The 27,208-nt window shown below is 34.8% G+C and overlaps 3 protein-coding genes across 13 annotated transcripts in view; 1 reads left to right on the forward strand and 2 right to left on the reverse strand.

The window, feature by feature from the left end:
• The window catches only part of LOC117102562 (ankyrin repeat domain-containing protein 26-like), a 71,142-nt gene extending 57,924 nt beyond the window's left edge, over positions 1–13,218 (reverse strand). For 5 of the 7 annotated variants that reach the window (XM_033242870.1, XM_033242873.1, XM_033242867.1 and 2 more), the window contains exons 1-11: positions 12,911–13,218; positions 11,199–11,313; positions 9,845–10,018; positions 8,787–8,893; positions 8,163–8,300; positions 7,657–7,805; positions 7,001–7,031; positions 6,025–6,097; positions 5,291–5,332; positions 2,194–2,260; positions 1,129–1,232 (exon numbers count right to left, since the gene is read on the reverse strand). In XM_033242870.1, the coding sequence (XP_033098761.1) occupies positions 1,129–1,232; positions 2,194–2,260; positions 5,291–5,332; positions 6,025–6,097; positions 7,001–7,031; positions 7,657–7,805; positions 8,163–8,300; positions 8,787–8,893; positions 9,845–10,018; positions 11,199–11,313; positions 12,911–13,119 (1,209 nt within the window). In that variant the 5' untranslated portion in view covers positions 13,120–13,218. The remainder of the gene's footprint in view (positions 1–1,128; positions 1,233–2,193; positions 2,261–5,290; positions 5,333–6,024; positions 6,098–7,000; positions 7,032–7,656; positions 7,806–8,162; positions 8,301–8,786; positions 8,894–9,844; positions 10,019–11,198; positions 11,314–12,910) is intronic. The other 2 variants (XM_033242869.1, XM_033242872.1) reach the window with 2 other exon arrangements.
• A 90-nt stretch (positions 13,219–13,308) lies between these two features.
• On the forward strand, positions 13,309–19,614 carry LOC117102567 (deaminated glutathione amidase-like). Of its 5 annotated transcripts, none has more exons than XM_033242879.1 (8): positions 13,309–13,400; positions 14,623–14,780; positions 15,680–15,835; positions 16,326–16,379; positions 16,606–16,809; positions 17,401–17,511; positions 17,724–17,825; positions 18,436–19,614. In XM_033242879.1, exons 2-8 carry the CDS (start codon positions 14,643–14,645, stop codon positions 18,601–18,603), a joined length of 933 nt encoding a protein of 310 aa, XP_033098770.1. In that variant the 5' UTR covers positions 13,309–13,400; positions 14,623–14,642; the 3' UTR covers positions 18,604–19,614. The 5 variants fall into 5 exon arrangements, with proteins under 5 accessions (XP_033098770.1, XP_033098773.1, XP_033098768.1 ...); XM_033242882.1 differs by having other exon boundaries at positions 13,324–13,400; positions 14,633–14,780; XM_033242877.1 differs by having other exon boundaries at positions 13,325–13,404.
• On the reverse strand, positions 19,478–26,689 carry LOC117102568 (protein FAM50A-like). Its single transcript, XM_033242883.1, has 13 exons — positions 26,527–26,689; positions 25,881–25,962; positions 25,229–25,316; positions 24,388–24,500; positions 23,224–23,297; positions 22,999–23,065; positions 22,398–22,459; positions 21,496–21,572; positions 21,170–21,224; positions 20,938–20,986; positions 20,705–20,775; positions 19,919–20,029; positions 19,478–19,820 (listed from the first exon to the last, which is right to left on the reverse strand). The coding sequence occupies exons 1-13, from the start codon at positions 26,635–26,637 to the stop codon at positions 19,812–19,814; spliced, it is 969 nt and encodes a 322-aa protein (XP_033098774.1). The 5' UTR covers positions 26,638–26,689; the 3' UTR covers positions 19,478–19,811.
• Positions 26,690–27,208: the final 519 nt, after the last annotated feature.

Consider the following 27,208-nt stretch of genomic DNA (forward strand, 5'->3'; position numbering starts at 1 on the left):
CTATAGTTGTGCGATGCGTGTTATTTCTGTTATTGCATGGCTTTTCTTTTCCATCTATTATGATGAATTAAAGTATATCCATAAAGAAAACACAAAAAGCAATGTTGTTTGATTTTTGTCATTAATTGCCATCTACCATAATGGGGTTCAGATTCACATACTGAGTGCTGGGGGCTGACACTTAGCTACATCCATCCTGGTGCATCTCCCGAGCCATAACACAATGTGCAATCTCCAAAACAGAACCGCAAGCTCATTGGACATTATTCATTCCGCACAAGCAGCGCATACTGATGCAAAAGCCCACATTGTTCATCTTTATATTTTTTTTGTCTTTATAGCAATGTGCAGCCTCCACCACTCTGTCTAGTATACATTCATAATCATGTATATTTCAAAACTGACCAATCCAAACAGGACCAGAAATATGCATGTGCCTCACAAACACATGTTGTTCACCAAAATCCACCTTTTTGCGTATTGTACACTATCGTTTTGTGGGACCACAGCAATAATATCCAAGGGCTGCGGCTAAGTGGGAAGGTCCATCATATTTTTAATCATTTGCATTTTACCGGCATCCAATTAATACTCCTGGGTGGACACGGATAAATTTAGTGCCTAACCAAAGAGTACAAGCAAAATGGGCAGGGTTTGAAATTTGAAGCCCATATGTCCAATTGTCTTAGAATGCATTCAGTCTATTCCGAATATTCTTCCATGAATGTCAATATACTCGAGGTAGCAGACAAGGCACATCGTACATAATTGTCATTATGGTTGTAATGCTCAAGTCACACTATCAATTCTTGTGTGACAAATGCCTATGATTTGCCCATATATGGGTGTGATACGACACCATTATGTCCATATATGTGCAAATAAACATTTTTATCACAAAAAAACTTGACAAATGTAGACAAAGACTTCCTGTCAAACATTATTCTTATTTTTACTTACGTCTCCTAATGATGTCATACTGCCCCTGGGTGTTGACATGGGACTGATCTGGTCGCTGGGTGGACCGTACCCGAACCCTGATTTTGGTACATGTTGCTTCAAGTCTTTTGTAGCTTTCTTGCTTGTAACAGGGGTGTGGTCAGGATTGGCAGAAGCAAGGCGTGGAATCTTTGAAGTTTGCTTATCATTCTTGACAGACGTTACACTCTTGATGCTCTCGCGTGAAACCGCTCGTGGGATGCCTGACCGGGACACATTTTTAGCACCAACACCTGGAAAGAACGATTGACTTATATTTTTTTTATTTATATTATATTTTATACTATCCCTCTGATTAGATATTCTTATACAAAGCTAACAGAGTAACAAAGATTAATATGTGCAGGGAGTCATTTCCAAAGAGTAGGTGCTTCAGTAGCTGTGACTGAAATCACATAAATCAGAAGTGATGATGTTGGTCTACGAGTGTGAGAAACCTGAATGAACCAATGCCAATTTCTTATGAAGAACTTACCTAAAAAATAATGGAATCATCCAACCCAGGCTTGTACCTGTATAATGCTACAGTAACAGGCAAATTGAGGCCTGTCACATAACATACTCATCTGGGTCAAACGATTCCATTATTTTCGTGGGTAAGTTAAATTAGAAATCTGGCTTATATCGGTTCATCCAGGTGGGTATTCAGGAAATATACATTTAAATATTAATAAATAATAGTTAAAAAGATTTTCAAGGCTTGCTACTTTAATCTATGTTATTGCCATCACAATTTTTTATTACCGTTATAAACTACTAAATGCCTCTCTATGGCTGCTACTACAGTAGTTACAGACGATGCTCGAATGCAACTCACTATAATAATGCTTTGAGTTGGGTTGTTTTCCTACTTTTACCCTTACCTCCACCTTCATATATTACACACATAATATAATATTTTTTATAATATATCACCAATAACAGGGGCGGATCCAGAGATGTCCAAAAAGGGGGGGGGGCAAAAGTTTGGCCGATTGAGACAACACTGTCCTAGGGGTCCAGGAGCATGCTCCCATGAAATTTTTGTGTTCTAGACGCACGAAAATAACATTTGAGGCATTCTGGGCTATTATTTTTTTCTTTTTCTTTCTTTTTTTCTTTTCTTTCTTTTATTTACCTCCCAAAAAGAGGGGGGAGGGAGCTGGGCAGCATCCCCCTCCCCTTAAATCCGCCTCTGAATAATAATACACATACCCTGACTTTTAACAGACTCTGTGTCCGATTCTGGCATAAACTTTGTTAGCTTTGGCAATGCAGCTTTCTGGAAAGAAACACTAAGTTTGTAACATCACACTAATTTCAAAAGAAGTCAACATTATTTAGCAAAGTTATTTCCTGGTCTGATATTAGTGTTTCCAACTTTTTATGTATATGTGCAAAAAAATGTTGCTGTGTACAGTAATGGTATCAAATACTGTACAGCTTTTGTGAATTTGCTAGGCTTTTATGATGAGCACTTGTTAATAAATTGTCATTATTTGTTTGAGTTTCATATGGCTTACATATCTGTTGGCATATTATACATTACAATTAATTTCAACAAAACAAACACATTCATTTCTGTAATTTAGTCTTTCATGGTATTGTTCATTTTATGTTGTGAGCTCACTTGAATTAAAAAAAAAAATTAATAAAAATAATAAAATAAAGGCATGAATGTACAGCAAGCACAGGTTGTGATATAACCCCTGCACCCCCAAAAAAAAATTAAATATGTATCTGATATACAATTTTTCAGGTTTTAGATACTGGTGTTTATTGTATTTAACTGCCTTATATGTTAGATGGTTGTATATCTTATAAATTTTGTATTGCAAAGTTTTGTTTAAACCAGAAAAAACAAAATTAATCAACAATCAATAAAAAATATCTCATTACACTAATCAGATGATTATTAAAAGTAGATGATATTTCTAATGATATAATGATAAGCAATTAATTGCAAAGGGAAAATGCTCAAATTATTGCAAGCAGCAATCTACATGAATTGCACAAAGCTGGTTAAAAGTGTTATTCACAAAAAAATACAGACAATCTTACATTTGATATGCAATTCAAAACAAAATAGATTTAAACATAATGAAATCAATTTCATAAGACATACAAACACACACTTTATAGTCAACATGAAATGAAATTAACACTAAATTACTTGACGGAGCATGCAACAAAATATAATATGTGTTCGGCAGGGTATTTTTAATTGGTAAGACAATTTTGTTTTATGATGATTAGTGAGGGTGGACTCTAAGTTAATGTTATACAGTAAAAACTTGAATAGAAGCCCAATGGGCTTAATCTCAAGAAGAAGCCCATCTCGAACCGAAGTACCCTCTTTAGTTTGCAAAAGTAGCATCGAAAAGAAGCCTATAATATGGGCTTCTTTTCGCGATAGTACAGTACATACACTGTGCATGAATTTAAAAGAAGCAAAATAAATTGGTTTAAAAACAATAGGTGATTTATGCCTGTTAATACACTCCATGAATAGAGACTGATATTTGGCCCTGTTTATTGTTCTATAGTAGTAATTCCAAAATTTACAGTATTCATTTTGAAAAAAAGCCCCATCTCTACTTTACAAAAGTAGCCTCAAAAAGAAGCCTGTCTAGAAAAAAGATGCCAATCTCGAAAAATTGCCCATCTAAAGTTTGCAAAAAAAAGAAGCCCAGGACTTTTATTCGAGGTTTTACGGTATGCTGTGTATTATAAGTTTTTATAACCACTTTGTAAATATTCAAGAATTCCACATATTGTATTCTGTTGGGGTAAAGAAATAATCTGCCAATTGATAAGTGAGATACTGACCTGGATAAACTGACTAATTGTCATTGTTGCATAAAACGAACACTTCACGATAACAATAGAAGGGCATCCAAAAACCCCAGTGAATATATGTCCCAAAGAAAAAGTGGCAATTAGTCAGTTTATCCAGGTAAGAATATACAAAACAGACTTCACCATCCATGACATGACTTTATTAGGTGCATCATGGTTTCTTCCAGGTGAAACAACATATCACCTGAAGATGCCACAATATTGGTGAGAGCAGTGTATAATGACATTACGAAGCCACAGTAATAGAATAAAAACATTTCATAACAGAAAATCCTTAAGAGGACAACATCAGGCCCCCAAAAAAGTGGCCCTCCCCCCTTAATAAGGGTTTCCCCTGAATAGGGGTTGGATGTGGTGTTATACTTCCATTCTTTTTGTGGCCAAAAAAGTATCCCCTGGTGTCCCCTTAATAGGGGTGTCTCAGAAGAAGGGGTTCTACTGTAAACATTAGTTACTGTAGTATCTGTTTGAAAACCAGCAGTAGCAATGAGCAGAAAGCTAGCGAATAACCATTAAATGTTAGTGGATCGATGATGCGGGAAAAAGCTGAGAAAATTAGATTGCTTGATTTCAAGGTAAGTTATGATGATTTGAATTGTGGGGAAGGCTGCTCAGTAGGGTATGAAATACATTGGCTGGAGGAACATGCTAATATTGTTATGAGTTTTTTTTTTATTTGATGATGATTAAACAAAATATGTAATAATAATAATACATTTATAATAATAAAAATTGTAATGATATAATAATTTATTAACGATGTAACAACTTGAATATATCTCATTATATTAATTATAATGCTATAAAAGAGAAGAGAACTAAAAGTCTTGATCATATACAGTAGTCAAAAAATGCAACAGAAAGTCATTTATACAGTAATACAAATAAAAATATAATGACAATTTGCACAGCATGTGCATCAATCAAAACTAATATTCATGGTGCTTTTCAACAACAGTAGGAAAATAATGATGATGATGATGATGATGATGATGATGATGATGATAATTATGACAATAAAGATAATGACAATAAAGATAATGATATGATGACAGTGATTCATTTTATTAGCAATTACTTCTATAAAAGAGTTAAACAAGATTTTTTTTTTAAGACTCAGATATGTGTTTTTTTTACATAGAACAAAATTCAATGGAACTTAGAAATGCTTTAGAGATCTACTTAATTGTTAAAAATGTCTTTGTGTACAATACTATAGTATTTTGTTACAATGTCAAGAGAGCCCCTCTAGCCTACTTGAGAATTGTAATCATTGTTCTTTCTTTCCATGGCCTTGGGGGTGACTCATTTTAACACATTTAAACAAGGTGAGCATAGTGTAATTTTAGCATTCAGTGTTAACAGACAAGAAAACAATAGAGCATGGACCTATTAATAAGTCCTATTAATAGGTCCATGAAGAGAGTAACACTTGACAGATATCAATGCAAACCTCAGAATTAAGATCATTTTGGCTGGAATCTTCCGTTTCCTGCTGAGGGGTAACAAGTTATTTTTGTTTGTATTGTCATTAAAAATAGAAAATAAAAACATATTTCTCTAGGGCCATAATGTGATATTCTTTTCTATAATTTGTGTAATTTAGTGATATTTCAATTTAATATTAAACTTTAAATAGAAAATGGTCTTTTTTAATAAGATATATTAAAAATTGTTTATAAAATCATGTTTAATATGTATTTAAATTAAAATTTCAGGCTAATTAAAATAAAATAATGAAAACTACGTATGAAATGAAATGAAATATGAATAGAAATATTATCACATATACATAGATATCATACCTACTACTATCAAAAAAATTGTAATATAGAATTGTTCCTGTGGTGTGTGTATCTAGGAATATTAAAATTGGGGAATGAGCCTGATGGGGAGCATGGAGGGCTCGATGATTAGGTAAGGGGAAAACTAGTTGGCAAAATGTGGTAATACGAGGTGATTTTTAATTACTTGAGCTTTGAAATTTTCAAGTATGAGAGTGGGGGAGGGGGGGAACTCGGCTTTTTTGGGAAAAGCGTACACCTCCATGCACACCCCTAGATACACCACTGATTGTACCTCCAACTAATATCTCACAATCTCATCCACAGACATTACACCCATCCCAAACCCACATCCATTCAGCAATTTTTGATCTGTAACTTATTTTGTAACTTGTAATCTTACCTTAAGAACTTGTTTGGCAGGTTCCTCAGTTTCTGAGGCCGACACTGCCCACGAATCCTCTCCATTGGACATTCTGCCAAAAAAAAATTAGGTGTAAACCCTTAAAAATCATTCTATAACTGTCAATTACCAAATTTTCTTTGGGAAAAAAAGAAAAAAACAAAAACTGTTGTATGCCCATATATAGTCATGATGTGCCTACAATTATATAGCCATGATGTGATGTCATCATGACCATATTTAGGCATGTCACATGGTTTTGTCATAATAAAATTTGATAGCCTGGACAGCACTTAAAACACTTTTCGAATCCATGTGCATAATAATAATGTAGTGCTATCATAAGTTTCAACTTCACTTAGTCAAGAAATAAAAAAAAATCAGAGCAATTAAGAGTAAAGGCCAAATAAAACTAATTGCTAGTTTCACATTACCCCCACCATCAAGTTTGCTATTTTTCCAAAAAAACATTCATTTTTAAATAGACAATAAATACAATGACTATCTAAAGCTCTATCCACACTATCAAATTTTCTTTGACAAAAAAATGTGACATGCCCATATATAGTAATGCTATGCCTATATATGGTCATGGTGTGATGTCATCATGCCCATATATGGACATATCACACTTTTTTGTCACACAAAATTTGATAGTGTAGACAGAGCTTAAGAAGAGGTGGGAACAAAAATGGCAGAAACAAAGATTCATTTTACTTCTACTATAAAAAAAAAAACTATTTGTACTATGTACCAACCTGTTAACCATTAGTATATAGAATAGTAAAAAGCAAATAGTAAATACCCTCACCCAAAAAATAATTACAAATCCCGGACGTGAAATTAACAATTAATTTTATTTGGCCTAAAAGATGTTTATGTTATTGTACCATGTGACATCTGTAGAAGAAAATTTAGGGTGACCTAAAAATGAAAACGTAAATGCTTTAATATACCATGAAAAAAAACAACTTACTTATCTGCAGAGATTTCATCGTCTTCATCATCTACAAAATAAAATAATGATAATAATAAACAATAAAAATAGTCTCCGAGCATGTGTCTATGCCCGTACTGCCTTACCGTATTATGTTTACTAATAAAGTATCCACATGGGATTCGGTTATCAGGAAACGTGTGGCGTTGTATTTTTTTATGACTTTTGTACAGTAATAAGATGACACATGACCCATCATGCACCTCCACCGGATTTACCCTTTCTGCCATCTTTAATTGCCAGATCATAACATAGTGTCTTTGCCCCTGAGGGTCATAGACACAAAAACCACAATCATATAAAGCCGGACAAACACTGCATCATATGTACAACAATCCTATGCCTGTCGACCAGTCAATCCATCTCCTCTATATGTGAGTACTTGATGACCTAATGCTGTTTGTGGTAGTATGACAACATTATACACACACATACTGTTTATGTCAATAGATCTCGAAATGGGCATGCATAGTTCAAACTACCAAGTGGCCTATCACATCAGCCAAAAACCGTTGCGTGTGCTTGGCTTTAGAGAGAGAGAGCAGTACAGCACGGATAACACGGTTGACCATTTAGGTTAAGTTACTGATGAACAAACACACTGACTGTAACAAAGTACACAGTTAGTTATTTACCTCCATAATCCAATGCAGGTCCACCCAAAGCATAGCCAAAGTTATCCGAATCCACAGTACCTGAGCTGAACATACCAGTGCCTGGACGACTGGTACCACGAGACCGAGGCCTGTTGGATGCCTGGTATTCATCAATGAGATGTGAACAGCTGTAAATAATAGAAATTAAATACAAGATCCTTAAGATGGCTCTTGCCGTCAGGGTGATGTCACAACTGACTTTGACCCCATACTTATGTTTCTATGTTAATATTCAAATGGAAACATCCCAGTATCTGCATTATTGATTGGTTATGTAGCCATGATTTAAATCTACAAACTCGATTACCAGTAGAGGGGTACCTAATGCCAGAATGTGTTAAAGTCATTTCCTGTTACAGTGTATTTCTTATATGGTGGCTCCTTGTGGGCCAAATTTGGCCGGTGTGCAATTGCATTCTGGCCCACCATTAATTTCATCATAAACACTCCCAACACAAAAAGTGGTCATATTCCGATAGTCTTACCCGTGGTAGCCACCCATAATGGCATGGTCATTTGCTGTCCATCCTTTGTGATCTTTGATGTCAGTGCTGGCCTTGTGGTCAAGAAATAACCTCACCATACCTATCTGATCTGTTAGACAAGCCAACATCAAACCAGTTCTACACATTTAATGGAGAAAAAAGTAGACTATATTGTTTAAAGCACTTAAAATAAAATTTGAATAATCAATACCTATATACAATATTAAATAATTAATAATTTTATGAGAAAGACATTATTTAATATTAAACACATTATTCAAGTTATTATTTATAAATATAATTATAGATATAAAAATATTAATTATAAATATGTATATAAATAAATAAAATTATAAATATATAAATATGAATTATTTAAAATATTTAATTTACTTATTCTTCTTAATATTTATCAATGTACACTTTCTCTTTAATCACGTTGTTTAAAATTTAGATTACAATATCATTAATCTTAACATCTTCATTTTTCTTCACAATTGAATACAAACGAATCAATAATCATATCATATAAAAATAACACATTCCATATATCATTTATCATTTTTGTCATTGATTAAAATAAATTTTATATCAATCATCATCAAAATGTTATCATTTCAGCACCTGTTCTGATTGTCGACAGCGTTCACATCTGCATTTCGATGGAGCAATAGTTCAACCACCTCGTCATGTTTTTCATTTGTAGCAAGATGAAGGGGTGACCTGCCATCCTAAAAAGGAAATAAAAATGATTCTTTAATGATATATCCAGGTGTTAAACTAATCACCTTGAAAATAAACTTAATATCAATTTAAGTTATTATTAGCTTTTAATTGAAAGTGCGATAAAATATTATGTAATAAATGTAAAACCCTTAGAATATTCATTAAGTAGATCTAGAAGTTTGGTTATCACTTCAAAGATTGTCATAGTTAAAATCTGTAAACCAGAAAAAAACTGACTTGACATGATCTGTGTTTCATTGTAAATTATTAGTTAGAGAGCAGCTTAGCTCAGTCGGCTAATCTGGTGGTAGCCAAGTGTGTGTGCACTGAACCATGGAGACCTCTAGGTCCCCGGTTCAATTCCCATCACTGCCTCTCCTTATGTTTCAGCTAGAGGGCTGAAATACAAGTTACAATAGCATACCGTCTTTCGGATGAGACGTTTAAGCCGTTGGTCCCGTGTGCATTTATGGCCCATGTGCACGTTAAAGAGCGCAGTACACTCTTCGGAAAAGAGTAGAAGATTGTCTCCCGGTGTATTGCCCAATCACTACCAGAAGGACCCCACTGGAAATAAGTCTTCTTCTAGACTTTCATGGGCTATCCTTGGTGTTTACACCAAATAGATTCATGTCATGCCATATTACTTTCTATCCCCCTAATACACAGTTCGATTAGGGTGGATATGCAGGTTAAGATGTATACCATTGTATGATTTGTCATTTTAACTGTGCTTTGTTCTGCAAATATTGGCCATAATCTAAGAAATTGAATTAAAATTTAAACCTTTTCTTTTCAATGGTTTAATTTTCAGAAATTAACTAGATTTTCCCAAAGACAGTAAATCTTTAGAAGAAGATATATTTTTAAAATTCACATGATTTACAAAAAAGTACATCAAAATTACTTTATACTGATTATTCAATAATAAAATCAATTCCTGATGAAATTCTGACCTTATTTGATGCATTACTAAGGGCTCCGCTATCCAGTAATAGAGCTGCAATGCTCACACTGCCGGCTTTGCTAGCCAGATGGAGGGCGGTGTTACTGTCCTTGTCAACAAGATTAGGATCAGCTTTGTGTTTCAGTAGAATAACAACAATATCTTCGCAATCAGCTTGGACAGCCTGTTAAAAAAATACACAATAAAAAAAAATGTATAGTAATAACTGTGGAGAAGATGATTTGGAAAGGGTCTATTTGTACTTAATTGAGCCTTGGGGGAGAATTCTAGTCATGTTGAGGTTTGATTGAAGTTTGAAATATCTGATTTTGGAGTTTTTGCGTATAGTATGCAAAACCTCCGAAATCGGATGATTGATTAAAAGCTTTGCTCTCTCTCTCTCTATACATATAGAGAGAGAGCTTGTTTAATGGTACGCAGAAACTCTGAAATCGGAGGTTTGAATAAAAGTTTGAAAACTCCGATTTCGGAGTTTAGGTGAATAGTACGCAAAAACTCAGAAATCGGAGGGTTGATTAAAAATTTGCTCTCTCTGTATAGAGACACCTTGTTTAATAAATAATACGCAAAAAATCCGAAATCAGGATGTTTGTTTAAAAGTTTGAAAACTACAATTTTTTAGCAGATGTGAACACATGGTTGTCCTGCAATGTAAGTATTCAAAACAAATTTTGCTATTCTGTCCAGTAAAAAAAATCACATGCACAAGCAATGGACTTTTCTGGAGTGCCAATCAAACTTAACAACTGACCAATCGGAACAATGCCAGAAATATGTGTGTCCTACAAACACACATGTTGTCCCACGAACGCACATGTTTATATATATTATAGAGTAATACAGTGTTACGCCACGATACTATGTGATACTATTCCATTGCTATCGTTGCAAAATGCATTCAACAGGATGCCATTTTCTCCACTGACAAACCATTGCTCCCAATTTATAACGTAATTATTAAGATGTTGTATCTTACTTTTTCTCTGTAAATTGTAATTGATGATTAAATGTGTGTTCAATAACAAATATAATGCGAGCTTTTGGGTTTTTAGTACATTTTGATGGTAAAATATTAGATTTTAAAATGCCTATTCCAGAAAGCCTATGAAGTCATTCCGGCGATGCGAATGGTAACCAATGTCTGTTGACCACAGAGAGCACCAACTGGCGTCGTGACGACACGACTGTGGTACTCTATGTTATCTTTTGCGGGACCTTAGCAACAGTATCCAAGGGGCGGGTCCATTAAGTATAGAAACAGTAAATTTTATCACTATGCATTGTGTATACATCTGTCATCATTTTATCAATGTCATTATACACAATGATGGCTATAGTCATACCTTCATCAAAGGTGACCTGTTATGATTGTCACACAAATTTAGCTTCGCTTTATTTGACATCAAATGCGCCACAACATCCTTATGACCTTGACTACAAGCTAGATGCAGTGGAGTTCTGGGAAAAAAATAAAAACATAAATCATGTAATTATTGATATTTCTTTGTGATAAAACCATTTATTTTTCACTTTTGATCTGGTCACATCAGTTCCGATCATCAGGCACTGACTTGCATTTTAGTTTTATAAGCATTGAACAAATGGCTGGTGTTATAATGTGTCATGAATACCTACTTGACATATTTCCGAGCGGTATAGAAATGACTAGGAATCCCTCTTTAACATATAAAATATAAACACAGCTCATAATGTTGTAACACAACTCAAAACAAACTTTTATTCTGTATGAACTCCAACAAGAATCTGGTCTCAAAACAACACAATAACATTCACATAAACATGTGTTTCAAAAAGAGCTCCAGAAAGATAAAACCATCAGCTTATATAACCTAGCTGTACAACTCCAGAGCATTTTATATTGCCTAAGATCCCCATTGGTTACATTACATCATAATTAACCAATTAGGCTTATTTGCCTCTAAAGTACCCAAGAAGCTTTCAAATATTACTCTTTGATTTTACATGGTGTCATGTGTTCGTATAATTACAAATGTGGTTTACACTGTTTATTTGGTCAACTAAATGTTATTCTAGAATGTTCTATGTATTAAATATGTTAAAGTAAGGCAAGGAATGGTAATTTATTACAAATGTAATTTGAATAATCAATAAAATAATAATTTAATATGGATCCATAAATGCATACAAGCGCCGGGGCGATTATAACATCTTTGGAGGCTTCAGTGCAACACTTTGCACGCACCTATCTCACATATTTCCGTAGTTCAGTGGCCTATCATAGATCCTACGTCATCAAAGATTCTAAAGAAATGCTTGCGTCTTCATTGCTATTTATTCATTTTAACACTGTTTAAAATGTATTTAAAACCCTGTTTCTCAAAGTGTTTAGTTACGCACACAAACGCGGTAATATATACTCTTGATTACAGTAAGCGTCACGGTACTTATTCGAGAGCGTGCTCAGCGAAAATAAAACAGGATTGGTGCGGCGCTTATTTGAGAGTGGCACGTATTCAAGAATTTACGGTACACCATGTCATAATGCAGGGGTACGGTGGGTAAACATAAAAATGGGTTGGAGGGCCTTTCTCGTTGCAGATGTCCACAAAGTTAATGACAGGAATATAACATCACGATTAAAAACATAATTCATTAATAAAGGACAGAGAAAAGGTACATAGTCATAAGTACATTTTTTATTCATACAATTACATTATTATATCATAATTACCCAGTATTGCCAATACCTACCAGTTAGTTCCTACCCAGTGTCATACTATAAAGACAGTACAATCTTAGTCTAGGCCTAAGCCTAGGCCTAGTAGTATACTACTATTTATTACTACTACCTATTTCCATCAACATTCATAAATAAAAAAATATTTTTAACAAATTATAATCAAATTCATTTTAATGATTTTTCATGTATATATTGCAGGGAAATAATTATAGTATTATATCAACTCCATTGATTATTAATAACATACTCTTCAAAATGGGTTTCCTTCAGTAAACATTGTTGACATGCATCATTATCTAGTAATTTAGTTGATTCATTTATACAAGAACGCACCTATTTTCCTTGTCTAATTGATTGTAGTCGGCTGCCTTCTTTGCCAGCTGCTTCACCTTGTTTACATCTCCCAGCCAAGCGGCCTTGTGTAACTTCGGTAAATCCTTTTCTTTAACGTCATATCCTCCATTTTCTGCATTATTAGTGGCACCAAGGCTAGAAGAACTTGCCGACTTTTTAGAACTTTTTGATTTAAATATTTTCTTCATTTTGGAGCATTATAATTTTCGTTAAACAATCGATAATTTTCGTCAGTGCCTCACCTAAACTTTCAAACAGCGTCCCTGGCGATCTTCCGTAGCTTCCGATTTCATTCCAATAAGTTTGTTTAAAAATTCCAATTTATTTCCTCAAAAATACAAATATGAGTTATAGAGGGCGACATACTATAAAGTTAGAGGCACTCATGCGAAAAAGAAAACAAAAACACATGCTACTTCCAGCTCTGTGTTCTTCTTGTTCTACCTACAGAACAATATTGATTCGTAAAGTAGGTTAGTTTCATATAATATCTATAATTATAGCTAAATCTTCTTCATTTTTAGGACCTACTTAAATATTTGAAAGCATCGACCCTGATCTCAATTTTAAGCCTAAAATAGGCTAGGCTAGGCCTACCTTAATAAGCTTCTCTGCATATGGCTGGCTTGACACGGGAACGCGCAACCAGGCCCCATTCTGGCGTACAGATACCACACTGGTGTGCCAAACTAGTCTAGGCCTAGGTAAAACTATTTAATGCACTTTCGCATCCAGCTTCTAACAAAATTGTCAAACTGCTTAAAACATATTTGGTCCTCTTGAAGTTTATTAACTGTTAATTAAGGATGATAAAATGTTTTACATATTTATTATATATAAAATATCCATTTAATTTTGGAAAATATGGTTTTCTAATGAATCAATCAGCCCTCCCAGACAGCGGCGGCGCCAGTGGTAGGGAGGGGGGCCCCATCGGCCAAATCTCGTCGGGCAGTTGTACCAAAAAAAAAAAAAAAATAGGCCTAGTTTTCCCATCCCAGCCATTTCCAGCCATCTAGGACGTCCTAATTTTTTTTTTTAATCTCGTTTTGGGAGGAGGGGACACTTCCCTCCCATATCCACCCCGGCTCGGGCCTTTGGCCCTCGGCCTTCGGCCCTCAGATAACGCTGCGCGTTATAGTTACACCCATAATACTTAGCCCCCCACCCACTCGGACATCTTAGCCTCCCCCCTAAAATTATATCCTAGAGCCACCACTGCTCCCAGACTGTATAGTAAGGGCTGCACGGAGAATATATCCTCCTATATGTTGCCAAAAAATTAGGCTTTGACGTAATCTTAATATTTAACCAATGCAATTATGCAGCAATTAGGATTCCGCGCACCTATTTTACTAGCGATTTTCCATGCAAATTTGAGCTGATTTTTTAGGTATTCTCCTTGCAATTAAAATTAAGTTTCCTTAGAATTACAGAGACATTATATTTTTTTCCATGTTAGCCTACACACAGTGGTGGTGCCAGGATTTGCCCGATGGGGGGGTCCAAGGTCCCAGACGAAAAAAAGTTGGTGCGGTCGGGTGTCGCTCAAAATCCCTTGAAAGTGTTCCAGGGTGCCAAGGCCCTGAAAAATAGGACAATTTAGGGATTTTAAAGATTTGGTTCTCCCCTGCCTACACATTCTGTGTAGATATACTACCAGCATTTGACTTACTATTGAGTGAAATCAGGTTTTTTCAGATGCAGTATAATGTCGCAGACTACTTCATCAAACTTACCGAAGAGTAACCTGGTTGCCGTTTGTCAGATGACTTCAACTGATGACAAAGAAACCAACTTTAAGACTTGCGATGATCTGATTCACAGAGCTGCAGAAATGGGTGCTAAGGTAAGACTTACCGCATCCTATAAGATAAATTAACCTTCCTACAACTATTTGATCACACCTTCATGTACAGATCCATATTAAAGTTGTATACTACATCAATGAGTACAGAGACGTAAGCGCACCACCACCATGATGCAGAAATATTTAGGAGGCTTGCTTTATGACAGTAAAATAACACTGTGTATCGGCATGTTGACCTTTCTAGTTATTATAAACACAAGGCCAGTCGCATACGGTACCCATTATCTGTTTTATATATCATGAAATAGTGGGGAGCCGTATTAGTCTGAACTATATAAACAGTAAAGAGACAAGCAGCACTTTTAAGCCTACCAAATATTTTATAAGCTTTCATTCATGTAATGGAGGATGGATACTCTAAACAAACTAATAGTATGACTGGGGTGGATGCAGTTGGTGCGATCACAACTCCTCCATCGCCCCAGTTTGACCATACAAAACAATATTACTGGAATAGTTTTGAATATGCATAGCAGCTTTATGATCTTTAACCAGCATTATTATCATCTTCTACCGTCAACTTTTCGACCAAATACAATGAATTAATAGTTTCACGTTCCCGTCCTCATCAAATTTTGGAACTTCATGAAAAAAATTTACTATTAGCTATTTATAAAAAATTTATTTTATTTGGCCTTAAGGTGATTTACTATTTTTTGATTGGGTCACAAATAGAGTGATGGGTTTCAGTGAGAGGTTTCATGATTTGTGGCAATTTAAAGTTCATTTTAATATGCTTGGTGGTCTTTATAAATTATGATAGCAGGTACATATCTGAGTGGAGTTACTTGCAAACAATCCCGACTATATTCAGCATCCTCGAAAAGAACAAAACTGCAAAAGCAAAATAACTTTGGATCATTCCATTCTTGTAATAGGTGACATTTTTGCCAGAATGTTGTGATTATGTGGGTAATAACAGTGCAGAATCGGTAGATATGGCGATATCCCTAGACGGAAAACTTGTTTCCAGGTTCAAAAATTTAGCCAAAAAATGTAGCATGTGGCTTTCTTTGGGTGGAATTCATCTAAAGGTAAGTGAATAATTGTGTTATACTATATAGGGTATGTTTATGCATTGCTTACTTCATGTATTTATTAGAGAAAACATTTAATAGCAAAAAAACAAAACAAGAAAAACTGTAAATAGCCATTTAAGCACTGCAGTACTTATACAAAGTTTTTTAATCTTCAGTGCAGTACATATTTTCAGGGAAACGCTTATTCGAGAGTATTATTTGAGAGGGACGCTTATTATACAGGCGCTTCGGAAGCAATTTTTATTGGTCCAGCCAGATGCGACGATGCCCACCCACCCAACCACATCACATTGGTCCGTGATGGGGGAGGGGTCCAGATGGAAAACTATGTCCTTTTACAGGGCATTGTTTTCTTTGCCGGTATTACGCAAGAAAACATTACATTTACAGAGAAGATATTTCTACCAGTAAGGGGCCCAGACAAGCTTTTAGGTTTGACAAATCATGCAGAAAAATAGATTTTTTCAAGGTTTCTTTATTGCAGTTTTGCAGTCTCTCCAGAGACTTCCATATCACTGATCATCGTAAACTGATCATTGTGAGTATTTTGACAGATTATGATGGTCTGTAATTAACGAGATGCTTCTTCGTTAGTACATGAGTAGTAGGCCTACAAGATTTGTGCAATATTTAAAACAATGTCTATGTTTATATACAAAAGTACAATTTTGGCTTACAAAAGATATTGAGTATTATTTGTCAGTCAGACCACTTCCGGCGCCCTTGTTATACTCTGGCATTAACATTTTTTTTTTTAATGACAGGAAGTTAGTGAAAAAAATCGCATCAGCAATGCACATGTTATGATTAATAGCAATGGTGAGATTGCTGCAGTCTACAAGAAAACTCACTTGTTTGATGTTAATATACCCAAAGTTGTAACGCTCATGGAAACGGGCTATACCATTCCAGGACAAGGGATGGTTGAACCAGTTGTGACACCAGTTGGAAATGTTGGCTTGGCAGTTGTATCCTTCCATAAGTTACATATTAGAGGCACTCCTAGTACTGAATGTAATGTACTACTACCGTATTGAATGCTCTTTGATCTAGGTCTCAATATCATTAATTTTGGAGCTAAAATTTACCAGGAATTATCTGACTGGATACATGTTTTATTGAACATATTTTTCAGTTTATTTTTTTTTTACCTTTAAAATACATGGTACACAAAACAAAAAAAGAGTGTCTTTAAGACTGGGCACTCACACTGCCCCCGATGGTCATCGGCCGACGCGATTCTATGAGAATGTAACGCCATGACTTGCACGCAACAGATTGTTTGTTAATGATATGTTCAGACTGCCCTGACAATCTGCAGACGACGTCATTTAGTGTTCACATGCAGCACAGTTGGAGTCGAGTGCAGGAGGCTGTCCCGATTACCAGAAGACTCCTGTGACTTCCGGCAGACTTGGGACCCATCGCCCTGGGCTCCAGCCCCACACATACAGTTACTGGACCAGTAAGCCTCTGAATTCCCATTTGCTCCTGGCCACTAATTCACAATCTTTACAATTGTGACGTTAGTTTTTTTTTCCTTAGTGGGGCCTTATCAGTGCTATGACGTGCGTTTCCCAGAGCTCTCTATTGCTTTGGCTGAAAAAGGTGCTGATATACTAACATATCCATCAGCATTTACACAGACTACAGGAATGGCACACTGGGAGGTTAGTAAGAAAACACATAAAAATTAGGAGTGACTTTAAAGCAAGTCTCAAAAAACCATATACAATACTTCTTAGTACTGTTAACTTGAATGTATTGCTAGTTATATTACATATTTTAACATGTCATTCACTATACAGGTATTTAATTGTATTTTCTCTATTTATCTGCATTTGTTTTAGGTGTTAAATATGTTTCATTAATTTTTTTTCAGGTTCTTCTTCGGAGTCGTGCCATTGAAAATCAGTGCTATGTAGTGGCTGCTGCCCAGACTGGGAAGCATAATGATAAAAGAACATCCTATGGCCATGCCATGGTAAGCTAAGTACCTTAATATAAATAATTTCCGAGATAATTTGCCTTGATATTTTTTATGATTGGGATATTATTGAGCACCTGATTGTAAACAAGTCGTCAGACTTGTCTGGTGTGCACACCGAATAAACCCAAATCCACAGATTAAAGGCCTGTTTATACTTCAACGATAACAATAATGATAAAAAAAGCCAAAAAGCGATTGTTCATATAGAAAATAAAAGAGAATTTTTTACACTAGGACGATTTGATAACGATTTATCGTGTATATGATAACAAAATATTTTAACAAATCAAATCAGATGACATCATAATCATGGAAAAACGATAAAGTCGTTGCCAATACTATAATTTTAATGTTTTTCCATGGTTATGACGTCATCTGATTTGATTTGTCAAAATATATTATCAAATCGTTCTAGTGTAAAAACTTCTTATTTCTTTTATTTTCTATATGAACAATTGCTTTTTAGATTTTTTATCGTTATCGTTGAAGTATAAACAGGCATTAAGTAATATTAACTAGGTCACAACTCCAAATGTATTTCATTGGTAATAACATGCAGAACAAATGTATACAATTCTTATTATGATACTTTTGTAAATTCCAGATAGTAGATCCATGGGGAACAGTCCTGGCATGCTGCCGTGAAGGCACCGATGTGTGTGTAGCAAATATTGACCTCAATTACCTCCAGAGTGTAAGGCAAAGGATGCCAATTTGGAATCATAGACGGCACGATATCTATGGACATGTTTTGTTCAACGATGGAAAATGATCAACTGCAGATGCTAGGAGTTTTGAAGACAGATCCGTTTTCCCGATTAATAAATACATTTTCATTTTATATAACACACATTACAAATTTACTAAACTATTTAAGGGAAATCATCAAATAAAATATTAATTTTTGGAAAATGATCAACAGATTTGTTTTCCAATGAATAATTTTATAACACATTAGGGGAATGTGGTAAATTATCGAACAAAATATTAATTGAAGAATCTATTGGACATGAAGGACTTCCATATATAATTTGAGGAAAGCATTTTTAGCTTCAATGAGGAGCTCTAGAAACACTCAGCTGATTGATTAATAGATCTTTTTTTTAGCTCTACTGCCTCTATTATACTGCCCTCATGAGGCTGATTGATTAATAGTTGATTAATAGATCGTTTTTAGACCTACTGCCTCTATTATACTATCTTCATTGGAGATTACGAAAACTTGTTTGGTAACATTGCTTTACAACAGCAAATTTAATTGTCTCAAACTTAGCTGATGCTAAAGAATGTGTTTATAAAGCTCATTACAAAGTTATTCAAGTATAACATGGTCTTCCTACTTTTCATATTTTTGAGATTTTGTAAAATTATTGTACATGTGCACATAATATTAGCAGATGAGGTGTATTTATATATATATGGAATAGAATATTAAAATAAAAATCAAGCAAAATGTTTTCTTCTTTTTTTTTTTAATAACAAAATCTCTTTATTTACATATCAAAATTGTATTAGCCTGTATCAACACTTGATAGATTTTTTTCCAACCATATTTATAGAGGGTGACCCTTCGAACATATCCTAGAAGGTCAGCTGATGTCAGGGGCCTTCTTAAATAAATGAAATAAAGTGATGCTTTATCAGCTGAGGCTCAAGGGAGTGGAGATGTTTTTTTCAGTCATTAGAAAAAATCCTGTACTGTCTCAGAATATGAACCCTGAGATTGGAAGGCAAGTATGTCAACCACCAGCTACATCACCACTACAATAGACAGCTCTATTTCCAAAACAATATTCAGTATTGTTAATAAATAGTTTTACACATTTTCGTAATTGATACACATATACTCATATGAGAAGAAATGTGAATCCATAGGTGTATCCATTATCAGAATACATATGACAGGAGAATGTTTGATGTTGCAAAATTTTGGTTTTGTCGCTCTTTTCTTATTTCAGCTTCATTTAACTAGTAGTTGGATTATTTAATCTGAAAAAGTAAAAAAAAAATCCAAATTATATTATCAAACTAATGAATCATGTTGGTGACAAAAGTCCAAAGTTGACAAGAAAATCTTGATAACTTACTGTGTATTTATCCCATTTCTTTTCTGGGTCATATATTTCCCATCGACTTGCGGGAAATATATGCTTGTTTCGTTCATACCAGCTTCTTAAAACGACTTTACCAGCATGAGACTGAGAAGAATATAGGGAAAAAAAATTGTTACACATAACACAAAAATATTTGACAGGTTTAGACAATCAGGGTGGGAGAAGCTGTAGCTAATTTTGATTAGATGACTAAAAGCTTCATTAAGGCTAACAATGTTAAAACTCCTTATCTAGCGGGTAACTTCAGACTAGAAGACTGCCTTAACTGCTTAGTGTTGCTTCTTACTACTGAGCAAACATACACTATCTGACTATTTTGTTTTTGTTAATTACATAGTGACTTTAGGTTATGAAGACCTTTGTCCTCTCTGGTTATTGGGTTCAGAAGATTAAGTTTTGCTGCCATATTATTGGCACAGTAGCAGGCAACCCCACCAGGTATCCAATTATACTCCTGGGTGGAGAGAAGCAATGCAGCAAAGTGCCTTGCTCAAGGACACAAGCAAAGGTCATAACAAGGGATTGAAACTCGACCTTGAGTTTGGGAAGCCAAATTGTGCCAAACTGCTTTCACAAAATCTGTTTTGGTCAAGTATGACTGAAACTAGCATGCACTATCTGTTTAGTATGACCACTGAAGAAAAAACTTAAACTTAATATTTAGCTCAGTACCAATAGTATTTTGCTTAGACTTGTTCGGGGGTGAACTTTACCTGAAGTTAATACTATAAAACAATGATACCATGTAAATGCACATACCTCATCTTTTTCAACTCTGGAATCTGACACCAATCGTATATCCTCATGAACATCAAAATTAAATAGTGGACCTGAAAGACAAATTTAAAATAAATAATAGGGCTAAGCATGGGAAGGAAATTTCAGATCACAAGTGACCTAGTGCAAATTCTGTTAACGCTGATTGAATGATGTTAATGAATAAAAAGAATGAAAAAGAAAATTTTGATCATATTACTGATCTTACAACATACCACTTTTTCCTCTTGCTTTTGTCACGATGAAATCATAAAATGTTGCATGCTGAAATAAAACAATAAATATCACTTATATATTTCACATTTAACAGCAATAAATAATTCATGATGTGATGTCGTCATGACCATTATTTAGGCAAATAAACTTGATAGACAGGGCTTAGGCTTATTAGGTTTATTCACTAGACTTTCTTGACATGGAAATGTGGCAATATTTGAGATAGCTTACATGTGGTAGAATCAAGTCTTCTTTTACATACATCAATGCCTCAACTGTACAAGCTCTAAAAGAAATTAAATGGAACAAAAAGAAATTAAATAACACAAAAACAACACAATTATATATTAATTTGTAATTAAATAAACTCCCCAAATTTGCTTTAAAAAAAATGCAAAGTGTCACAGATTTCAGGACCGCAATTGAGCCACTGCAGTTTCCTGTATAATTTTTTCAAATTTTATTTTCCTTAAACAAGTACGATGATCCTCAGAGAGGTCTGTACTCGCCAAATAAGAAGATATTGAAAAGAGTTTAAAGTGATAAAAAATTCTTACCTCAATTCACTAAATTCTTTCTTCAGATTTTCTAGGCATTTCATTAAGAATCTTTGCATGGTGTCACCTTTTTTCATCTAGAAAAAAAAAAAATGTTTCAAAAATAAAATATCGTAACTCCTTGAATAAGCGTCGCTGTGCTTATAAAATTTTGGAGGCTTCAGTGCGGCGCTCAATTTGGTAAGTCTATCTTTGGCCCTACATCACCGTAAATAAACGTTTATAAAGATATGTTTGTGTCTTCATTGTGTTATTCATTTGAACACTGTATACAGTAGAAAACCTTATTTACATACGGGACGGTATGAGAGGCGATCGTAAAAATCATTCTTACGTAAAATCGGGCATGCGTGAAATTCCTATATAGGCTTGGCTAGGTTAGGCCTGGACTGCAATTTTGTTGGATCGGGAGACAAAACACTGATTTGCGCTCAAAAGAAATTCAAAATAATGATCGTAATAATGTACATACTTGTCAATGTGTATACAAACTTTTTTTCTCACTTTCTCAGGCAATAATATATAATTTATCTTCTAGCCTACAAAAGAACGCTGCCCCATGGGCGCTGCAACAGGGTAGGTAACGCCACAGCGCTTTTCACTCGATCCATGTACTGTGTGGTGTCAAGTAAAAAATACCCTGGAAACCAGGGGTTCACAACTTATTTTTAAACGGGGGGGGGGGGGGGGGGGCAACAACATCTTCAGAATTAAATAGATAAGCAAGTGCACTTATTTTAATACACTACGCATTGAAATTTAAAAATTTAGTGGCAAAACGGGGGCACATGCTTCCCCTATTGGATCCGCGTCTGTATGTATTGTTTAAGGAAGCAAGTGTGGCCATGTTTGAATGCTGTCTATATAAAATAATATGAAATTGGATAAAACATTATGGTTACCTTTGTTTGCCTCCGATGTCCAGATCCATCCCAATAGCTGTATGTGATCTCAATTTCTTCCTCTAAAAAATAATAAATCAACAGTTCAATAAATAAGAACTATATAATCAGGAATAGAGATGGTTGGTGGTTAAGGTGCTCATCTTCTAACCTCTGGGTTGTGAGTTCAAATCTGATAAAAAGACATGGATTTTTTTACAATTTAAAATAAACCTAATTCTCTAATTAGACCTAGTTTGCAGGGCATCTATTAAACACAAGTTGTTTCATTTCCAATTGGTGAGTACACTTGCTAGAAGTGAAATCATCATCATCTGCTCGCTTAATCATCGTCTGTAGACAATAGCATTTACACCCTCATTGATCAGATTCCACCCGTTCCTATCTGTGGCCAGCTCCCTAACTTGTATCAGCTGTCTCCATATTAAAGTTTTAGATCTATTGTATCCATGTACCTTTTGGTCTGTCTCTGGGTCTTTTTACTTTTTTAAGTAAGTATAAATATTATCAACCTACCTTAGTTTTTTTGACATTGATATAAGAGCAAGAGGTATGATCCGTGAGTTAAAAAGATATTGTATACATTTTAGCATTAACTTACGCTTTATCTTCTCCTGCTTGGTTTCCCATTCCTGCCGCAATTCCTCTCGCAATTTGTTCTCCTCTTCCTGGAAAATACAAATATACAATTGAATTAGAATTATTGAATAGAAATTTGGGAAAGGGAGAGTGTGTGAAAACTTGGAGTGTGAGCAGCTACTGTAGTGTTCATGTGCATATCTGTGGTATTTATTTATGGATGTTTATATATATATTGCACAGTTACCTCTCGATCTCGGTCAGGTAGAAAACTTGTGTCTACATCCGGATTTTTCCCTACACCTTTTTTCTTCACTTCAACTGAAAGTGAAACAAAGAATGATGTGAAACATAGTCAGAAATATAAAATCTGGATAGTTGCTTGGGTTTGTTGGGGTCAGTGGCGTATCTAGAAGTCTTGAAAGTGGGCCTGATGGGGGCACGAAGATGAAGTGGGGGAGCGGCTCAATGATTAGTGGGGGGCTCGATGATCAGTTCGCAAAATAAGGTGATTTTAGGTAATTTTTAACTACTTGACTGTGATTTGGGGGGGGCGACTGGGGGACACAAGTAATTTTGGGAGGGGGAGGCGCGTGCACAAATTCTGTTGAATAATACCACTAAGGACAGTCAATGAGAGACAGAGATATGGTGGTAACATTGTGAGAGAGCCTAGAATGATGGTACTTTTAGCAAAATATTTTTCTGTCAGATTTTTGTTTGTAAGACTCAACAATTTTTATCAGACATTTATGAAATAGTATATCGTCCAAATTCTAACAACCAGGGACATGATGGGTTTGAACAGATATATCAGGAACAAGCATACATTATTAAGCCCTGTCCTCACTATCAAATGTGACATGCCTAAATATGGTCATGATGACATCACATTATGACCATATATAGGCACATCATACTATACTGTATATTGGCATACAACAGTTTTTTGTCAAAGAAAATTTAATAGTCTGGACAGGGTTTGATCATTGTCATTTGAATTTGACACTATATTACCGTATGCAATGAATGTTTATAACTGCAATGGGAAGAATATTTTCATGAGTTTAATGGAACACTCAATCTTTCAACAAATGAAAATATTCTTTCCATTACGCGAATAAAAAACATTCATTAGTTTATAACACACTTAAAATAGATTCTTGTCATTTGATATTTTAAGAAAAAAAATCTACCTTATTTCTGAATAGAACAGTACAACATCTTTTTAACTAATGAAAAGATTGTATTAGGTTGAGGCATGCAATGGAGCGAAATGGACAGAACAAAAAATGCCCAGTGGACCTAAATTTCCATGATGAGACACAAAATTCACCAATCAAATGACAAGGATCTATTTAGGTGTGTTATAATATCTGATGGTGTATGTACACAGTTAGATATTACTCACATTCTTCATGATCTTCATCCTCCTCTTCATCATCCATTGCGAATGACAATGTCACGTTACCTTTTGTCTTTGACTTATGCTTTTTCTTATCCTTCTTACTGCTGTCTCCAAACCTGCAAAGGATAAGTTCTAATTATTAAAATTTATTTACAGTAATTTAAGATTGAGACTGCTATTCGTAAGCCAATCACGATGTTATTATTTTACCGCAGATATAACCTTCCTAGCCTCGAGCGGTCACTGATTAGTTACAAAGAGGTTGATATGTGCAAAAAGCTGAAACAAAAGCTACAAAAGTATGACACCACAAAGAGAGAGCATTTTTTCTCTTGGTCCCCTTTTCAATTCCCATCGTTGCTCTCCTTGTATTTCAGCTAGAGGCCTGAATGCAAGTTACGATAGCGCAATGTCTTTGAGATGAGACGTTTAATCTGTTGGTCCCGTGTACATTATGGCCCATGTGCACACGCAGTACACTCTTCGCAAAAGTGTAGGGGATTGTGTCCCGGTGTACTGCAAAAGGACACTACTGGAAATAAGTCTTCTTCAGACTTTTGTGGGTTATCCTTGGTACCGAATAAATCTATCCCAAAGAGTATTGTCACTACTAGGTGATCTATCCCAAAGAGTATTGTCACTACTAGGTGATCTATCCCAAAGAGTATTGTCACTACTAGGTGGTCCCTCTAAATGCATTATTCATCCGATATTACAATTTGGTATATCTGAATACCAGATCCTATCAGATACAGTACCCATTTATAAATGCTTAAATGAAGACAGAAAAGATAATATTCCTTCAGTGCCTATCATTTACATAATATTTTCATACTGTACTAACTTCTTGGGTTCTGCTTTAGCAAGTTCTTTCTCTCGTTCCTTGATGAGGTCTTCTCGTTTAGCTTTCATTTCATCTAGGGTCACTAAACCTGTTAATTTATACAAAATATTTTAAAAGTGTTAAAATATCACTGTAACATCGCTAAACATTAAAAGCGGTGCAAACAAAATACTATGAATTTTGTTTGCACCGCTTTTAACGTTTAGCGACGTTACAATCACTAAATAAATAAAAAGAAAAAAAAAATAAATATATAAATAAATAAATTTAAATATGTTAGTGTACTACACAAACAATTACAATAGTTTTCTTAACTTGTAATATAAATCAGGGGCAAATGTTAAGGAAGTATTATACACAATGTAATAATTATCCCTAAAAAGTGTTTCCACCAAAGCAATTAGCATAAAACACTATATTGACAAATAAGTTTATATAAACTTAAAAAACATAACATCAACCTTATTTTAAATGTCTATATATTATATATATTTCAGTATTTTTATAGTTTAGGCCCTATACTAAGATTATTTAATTGGTTAAATGGGGTTTGGAGAGCCACTTAAAACTTCAAGATTACCCAGTCTTTAAGAATGATGATGATAATTCATTTTTTTACACTTTCAATGTTCATGTTCAAACTTTAACTCACCTACAGTGCTACACTTAAGCTGTTGCTCCACTGCGTCGTAGTGAGATGAAAATTTTGTCCCAATAGACGCAAATTTAACATCCTGTAAATAAAAAAACTGATAATACTCTACATGCACTACAAAGAAGCATACACATCATGGAATTTTTTCTTTTTTAATCTCTGTTTACAAGCAGGATGATTTAACTTCTTGATTGGTGTAATGACTCAGTCAAAGTTGAAATTGTCTAGGGGCCTACAGTGCATAAACATGTTTACCTACATTATTATTAGGCTTAGGCCTAGGGGTCTAGACCTAATATAAAAACATACACACAGTGTCACGGCCAGAAAGAATATTTTTTTGTATTTCTAAAGAAATAGGCCTAGGCTAGTTCCATTTTTTCTTTAGCTCTTTACAACATCCTGTCCCAGTATTGATAGATGTATAGAATAATACATTACAGTATACAAATTTGATTGCGTATTAAACCTCATTTATCCTAGTAGGTCTAGGCCCTAGGCCAAGTTCAATTAGCCAAGCTCCATTTCATCCACACCGCCAGATGAGCTTTTTCTAGTATCGTGCGATAGCGCACCTACCCTACTACAGTCTACGGTGGCCTAGCCCAGAAAATAGAAATATCAAGAAAAATGCTTTAATTACACTCTCAATCTTTTGTTTCTTCTTTTCAATCTCTTCTTTCTGCTTCTCTCTCCTCTTCATAAGCTGTCTTACTCGACCATCTTCCCTTAATCCACCTCTATATTCTGTCATTTTAAACGTTTAATTGACGCGTGGGCCGTGGGTGCCAGTCAATTCGAGCGGATGCTAGTTTGAGCGGATGCTAGTTCGAGCGGATGCTAGTTCGAGCGGATGCATTTAGCGCGAATTACAACAAGGGCGGATTTATCGTCGCCCTATTTTTGTATTTGTTTGTTTTAAGGAAGTATATGGTTAGCCGTCGGGGCCATAATGAGAACGCGTTAATTTTGTTTTAACGGCGTTAAAACTTATTTTAACGGCGTTAAATCTTATTTTAACGAAGTTAAAATCTTATTTTAACGCGTTAAAACTTATTTTAACGCCGTTAAAACTCAATTTTAACGGCGCTTTTTTAAATCATTTTAACGGCGCTTTTTTAAAACTTCATAATAACGCCGTTAGAATTATAATTTTAACGGCGCTTTTTTAAATTATCGATTTAACGCAATTTAACGAAAGTTAACGCAATTTTGATATCGACTTCATTGATGTTGCATGCAAACAAATCACGCAAAACTCTTTTCGATTGTCGGCGTTGCCCGCTTTATTAAATTACCTGATTTGTAAGTTTGTCCGTTTCCTT

The sequence above is a fragment of the Anneissia japonica genome, unplaced genomic scaffold, assembly GCF_011630105.1.
Source record: "Anneissia japonica isolate Jap-2015-1 unplaced genomic scaffold, ASM1163010v1 scaffold1489_len2284818_cov182, whole genome shotgun sequence".
In the NCBI taxonomy this organism is placed as follows: Eukaryota; Metazoa; Echinodermata; class Crinoidea; order Comatulida; family Comatulidae; genus Anneissia; species Anneissia japonica.